This window comes from Physeter macrocephalus, chromosome 12 (assembly GCF_002837175.3).
Source record: "Physeter macrocephalus isolate SW-GA chromosome 12, ASM283717v5, whole genome shotgun sequence".
NCBI lineage: Eukaryota > Metazoa > Chordata > Mammalia > Artiodactyla > Physeteridae > Physeter > Physeter macrocephalus.
The window spans coordinates 36,759,837-36,765,421 of NC_041225.1; the positions used below are offsets into that span (position 1 = coordinate 36,759,837).

The 5,585-nt window shown below is 59.6% G+C and overlaps 1 protein-coding gene across 1 annotated transcript; it reads right to left on the reverse strand.

Moving 5' to 3' along the window:
• Positions 1 to 323: 323 nt before the first annotated feature.
• Positions 324 to 5,383, reverse strand: MYCN (MYCN proto-oncogene, bHLH transcription factor). The gene is made up of 3 exons (XM_024118533.2): positions 5,228 to 5,383; positions 3,109 to 4,018; positions 324 to 928 (listed from the first exon to the last, which is right to left on the reverse strand). The coding sequence occupies exons 1-3, from the start codon at positions 5,381 to 5,383 to the stop codon at positions 324 to 326; spliced, it is 1,671 nt and encodes a 556-aa protein (XP_023974301.2).
• Between the last annotated feature and the right edge of the window lie 202 nt (positions 5,384 to 5,585).

Below are 5,585 nucleotides of genomic sequence, written 5' to 3' on the forward strand. Positions count from 1 at the left end.
CTTTCTGTCGTCTGGCCACTTGTAACAAACAAGGTGACTTCAACAGCCCCAGAAGTCTCCCAAGGGTCACGGACTTCGACCGCCGTCTCAGAGGTGACGCGGAGGAAAACCGCCAGGGCCACCTGCATCCCGTCCTGCAGGCCCTCTCCCGAGGTCCTGGCAGAACCCCTCATGTCCTGCTCCCCACCCAGATCCAAACTCGACGGGGGACCGATTTGAAAGTAAACCAACATTCTTAATGTCAACACAAGGTTTGTTTAAAAAAAAAAAAAAAAAAATCAAAATGTGCAAAGTGGCAGTGACTGTCCAGTTCGGAGACACGTTTAGCAAGTCCGAGCGTGTTCAATTTTCTTTAGCAACTGCTGCTGTCTGGCCTGCAGCTTCTCCTTCTCCAGCAAAAGCTGGTGCTCCTTGGCCTGGAGGGAGTGGACGTACTCGGTGGCCTTTTTCAAGATGACCACCTTGGCGGCCTTCTCGTTCTTCACCAGCTCTGGCACGTGGTCCCTGAGCGTGAGGAAGCTGGACCGCAGGTCGTTGCGGCGCTGGCGCTCCAGGATGTTGTGGTTCCGGCGGCGCTCGCTGTCCTCCGAGTCAGAGTTGCGCGGGCTCAAGCTCTTGGCCTTCGGGGGGATGGCGCTCTTGAGGGGGCGCGGGGACGCTTCGCTCTTTATCTTCTTCTGGGGCGGCGCATCCTCGCTCTCCACGAAGGGAGACGGGGCGGCGTAGTTGTGTTGCTGGTGGATGGGGACGCAGCGCTTGAGGATCAGCTCACCTGACGGGGTCCTCCCAGGTCCCGGGGCCGCGCTCTTGGGACGCACGGTGATGGTGAAGGTGGTGACGGCCTTGCTGTTGGAGGAGGACCGCCGCTTCTCCACAGTCACTACGTCGATTTCCTCCTCTTCGTCTTCCTCCTCGTCATCTTCATCATCTTTGAGAACAAGGTGAGGGTTACTCTCATGATGAGGCACGTATGAATTAAATATACATACAGTCTCGTAGAGCAGGCCCTGGCCCGTGCTTTGCTCTCACTGTGATCCATCAGCACAGGTCTCTGAAGAGAGCTGTACATGCTTTTTCCCTCCCCATACTCCTAGCATTTCATCTTCCATTCAAGCTTGAGCAGGTGGCAGAAAGAGAAAGAACCTCGGCTTTGGAGGTAGACAAGAATCCTGGCTCCATCACACACACTAGCTGCACGACCCTGGGCAAGGTATTTTCTAAACCTCAGTTTCCCCAGCTATTAAGTGGGGGGTAATGCCATAGGTTGGGTTGGACAGATAATTCGTAGACAAGAGTCTCAGTAAACGGTAAGCCTTTACCATCATCGCTAGTCTGCCCCATAGACTTACTTATTTTTCCATCTCCACGCTTCGGAACCCAGGCTCCTCGCTTTAGGAGCCTCAGTCAGCCACTTACACACGGTGGCGTTTGATTTGAAGTGAAACAAACTAAAGAACGATTTAATTCACTAACGAAGAAAAAGACCTTGTCTTCCAGGAACATGAGTACTATACGGTAAGCAGTTTTTCATCTTAGCAAAGATCACACCTTAACTACGCAGCCGTAATCCACTGGAGCTCTAGACCCAGATACGGGGGCACCTCTTCTCAAAGTCACCGCCACCCGCAGCGGCCAGAAAAACGTGTAGCATCATGTGTGCGTCTTCCCCCTCTCTCCTCATTTACTACCATGCTCGGGTAGAAAATTATTGTTTAAAATGCAAGCACGAAAATCAAAACACATCTTCTGCTTGATCTGAAGGGGACCGGAAAGCTGAACAATTGTGGGATTTGTTCTAAAGCCGAAATGTGAGGCTGTTCCAGTCGGTGGGTCCCTTTAAGCCAATGTTTTGGTTTTCTGCCAAGAAGACAGCTGTTGGAAGGAAGTGCTTCCTCACCAAAAGCTGTCAAGGCACAGACATTAAAGGGACAGACCCGTTCAAACTGAAGGCTTATGCCCAAGTTTCCTTTCAGGAGGCTCAGATGAATCTGTCCTCAAGCCCTGAAGGAAATGTAGGCTTTTTATCCATCTGCATTCTGAAAACAGTGGTTTTCAAGGTCCAAGTCTCCCAGCTCCAAGGACAAGGGCTATTCCAGTATTGGGGTAGAGTTCTTCACCTTCAGGCAAAGTCTTGGTTTTAACCCTGCTCTTCAGTTTCACCAGGAGGCACACAATAGAACTAATCAATGAGTGCTTCAGGGTGTGTGCATTCCTGGAGGGCCTGCTAAGTGCCCGCCCTCACCTTGAAGGACGCTGGGTTACAGAACACAGCTCGGATCTGAAATTAGGCCTGGAACTCTGGCTAGAAGATAAAACCGGGCGGTTCTCACTGCACACTGTAAAGAGGCGGCCCCTTGAGAATGTACACAACCGCTGCGGTACTGGCCGCCAGCTGCTGAGTGAAGGGAGGGAGGGATGGCCCTACCACCTCCAGCCTCTCAGATCCTCGCCCGCCTGCCGGCCAGCATATCGCCGCCTGCTGGCGACGGACCAGGAGCAAATAGCCCACCACCCACCGAGGGAGGGGAAAAAAAAAAAAAAAAAAAAAAAAAAAAAAAAAAAAAAAAAAAAAAAAAAAAAAGAGTACCGAGGTTCGAAAAACTAAAATACAGTCGGTACTCACCATCTGTGCAATCCCTCCCTAACTTCCTGCACCCTAGATAGGACTTTGCACAGGCTTGTGCTTTTCGGGGCGTCTCCCCACCCCTGACCCGGGCCGCAGAGTCCCTTTCCACCCCTGGGCTAACAGGTTTCTGCCAGCGGCCCCCTGAACCCCAACTCGGCTTTAGCCACTCAACTTTTCCTCATTTTCTTCCTCGGAGGGCGCTGCAGAGAGACGGGGGACGGGGCGGGGACCAGTGATGGAGTCGGGCTCCCGGCGTGGGGTGAGGGAACTTCAGGGAAGGTGAGGCTGGAGTGGAGATCACAGCTTTCACCCACCCTCTCCTCCGTACCCTAGAGATCGGCCTGGGAAAAACCACTTCTCGGCCACCGGCAACTACCTCCAAACGACTCTCCCCCAGCACCCTAACCCACGAACCACAAACCCGGCGCCACCCCCAGCCCCGGTACCCCAGGAGGGCAGCCGGACCCTGGCTCGCTCTTTACCTGAGTCGCTCAGGGTGTCCTCTCCGGAGGTGCTGAGGGCCTTGTGGTCACCGCCGCTGGCCAGGCGGCCGCCGGTGCGTGGAAGAGCGGCCACCGGGGCGCCCGCTGGGGCTGCGGCGCTCGCCCCCGAGGCGACCGCGGCCCCCGCCGCTGGGGCACCGGCCGGGGCGGCGGGCGCCGCCGCGGGCTCGCGCTTGTTCACCGGGAACGGGAAGACCACGGCGGGATCCACGCACTCGGCGGCCGGGTGGGCGAGCTCGGCGGGCAGGGCGGCCCCGGCGCGGCCCGGCCCCGCAGCCACTGCGCTGTGCCCGCGGCCCGCCGGGCCGGTGGCGCCCGCGCCCGGGGCCGGGACCGCGGGCCCCGCGGCGGGCGGCCGGCCGTGCTGCAGCTTCTCGCTCACCGCGCGCTCCAGCTTCTCGCGGGCCGAGAAGCCGCTCCACATGCAGTCCTGGAGGATGACCGGGTTGGGCGTGAGGCCGCCCAGGCCCCCCAGGCCGAACGCGTCCTCCTCGGCCGGGTTGCCCCACAGGTCGGCCTCGGGCAGCAGCATCTCGGTGGCCCAGTTCGGGGGCTCCGGGCTGTGCTCCGGGAAGGCACGGCTGGGCGACAGCGGGGGCGTGGGCAACAGCTCAAACTTCTTCCAGATGTCCTCCCCTGGGGGGGTCGAGTCGGGGCCGCCGAAGTAGAAGTCATCTTCGTCCGGGTAGAAGCAGGGCTGCAGAGAGTCAAACTCGAGGTCCGGGTTCTTGCAGATCACCCCCGGCATGGTGGACGCGCTGCAGCTCGGCATCGGCTCGCCTCCTGGCCGCCGAATGAGGGCTTCTTCCCGCTGCGCTCTTTTTAGTTCGGGGGGTGCTTCCTTCCCGTGGGGGGCGCGGAGGGCGGGGGCCCGCGCCAACCTCCGACACTGCAACCGACAGACACACCAGGAGAGGGTTGGCAAGCGGAGCCGGATGGGGGGCGCGAGGGGTGGGGACGGGCAGCGGTCAGCCCCCTCTCACCCGCGTCCTCAATCTCCCCTCCAAGCCCCCCCACTCCGCCCAGGGCTCCCGAAGGTGGAGGAAGTTGTGTCTCTCGCTCTCTCCCTCCCTCCTTTTGTGTACAAGCTGTCTACGACGGGGGGTGGGAGGGGGCATGCAGATGCGGGGGGTGGCGGCGTAGCTCTGCAACTTTGGAAACTGCCTCTTCATTCACACAAGGCACTGCCTGGGGGAGGGGGCTGTCCAAGACTGCAGAATTCTAGCTCCCACCGACACCCGCGGTTGCACCCAAGCAGGGCCCGCTGCTCCCAGGAAGCCCAGGACTCCAACCCAGCTACCGGGTCTAGCATTCTGGAGAACCCTCAAACCCTCCCCGCTTTGTAAAATTGCAACCTCGGGAGCGCAAGCGATAGCGGGGGGTTTAGGAAACTTTGCAAATGGAAAAACCCTTTCTCTAGACCGAGACCAACAACAGGCACCCAAATCCAGAACCCCCTCCCCCAAATTTTGATCCGACGCCCCCAGCGTTCACCCGCTGCAGGGAAAGTACTGTCAATAGCTGATTTTGAACCTCTCTAACCCCACCCCCGCTGTTCCAAGCCCCCAACGACATTCTCTTCCTGGGAGAGCCTGGACCCCAGTCCCCGGGAATGGTTCAGGGGCACCAGCGCGGGGAGGGTCGCGAGGAGGAGAGCCAGGTCTCCTCGGAGCTGGGGCGGCAGTGACCCAGATTACCACCGCGACGGCCTCGCCCTGCTTAACCCCCTTCTTCTTCCTCTGGGGGCACCCTCTGGAGGAGAACCCAGCTTCGGGGTGGGGACGCACCGGCTCCCCGTCAGCTCAAATGCAGACAAATGTTCTCAGAGAAGGGTGAATTTCTTTTCGATGAAGCCATTACAACCCCTGGCAAGGGCACTAGATGGATTAGGGCGGGTCTCTCCCAGTCCGGGAGCCCTGGGGACTGGAACTGGCTCTTCAGGGAAAACCCCGAGAGGGTTTTGTTTCGGAAGCAGAAACAGTTCCCCCGGGCACAGTCGGGCGCCCTGTGCGCCAGCCGCGAACTCGTCCAGGGCTTGCCTTCCCGCCGCGTTCGCCGCTCCCGGGGCGCCGGGCGCTTTGCGCCCCCCGCTCCTTACCTCCCGCCGACGGCCGGGGATCCGGAGGCGATTCTGTGCGGGGGTCCCCGGGTGGCCAGGGGCGGGGGGTGGTCTTCGGGTGGCTGCAGTCTGTGCGCGCTTGCGCCTGGCTAGCGCTAGCTCGGCTCCAACCCAGTTCCCAGGAGCCCCCCGCATCCACCCAGCGCGTCCAGACAGATGACTGTCACTGGCTGCGCTTTGAAGCTCGGGGGATATTATTAACTGAAAAATCTGACACACCCGGGGGGCGGGGAGAGAAGGGGGCTGCGGCACAGACAAGGGGGAGGGAGAAAGGCAGAGGAAAGCGGATTTACCCCGCCCTCTTGATTTCCATAAAAATCAGGGGAGGCGCCAAGGC

Coding starts and splice junctions, on each gene's coding strand:
- MYCN (XM_024118533.2), bottom strand. CDS start 5,383: ATGCGGGGGGCTCCTGGGAACTGGGTTGGAGCCGAGCTAGCGCTAGCC. Junction 4,019..5,227: donor TCCCCGGCCGTCGGCGGGAG/GTAAGGAGCGGG, acceptor TGTCGGTTGCAG/TGTCGGAGGTTGGCGCGGGC. Junction 929..3,108: donor GGACACCCTGAGCGACTCAG/GTAAAGAGCGAG, acceptor TTGTTCTCAAAG/ATGATGAAGATGACGAGGAG.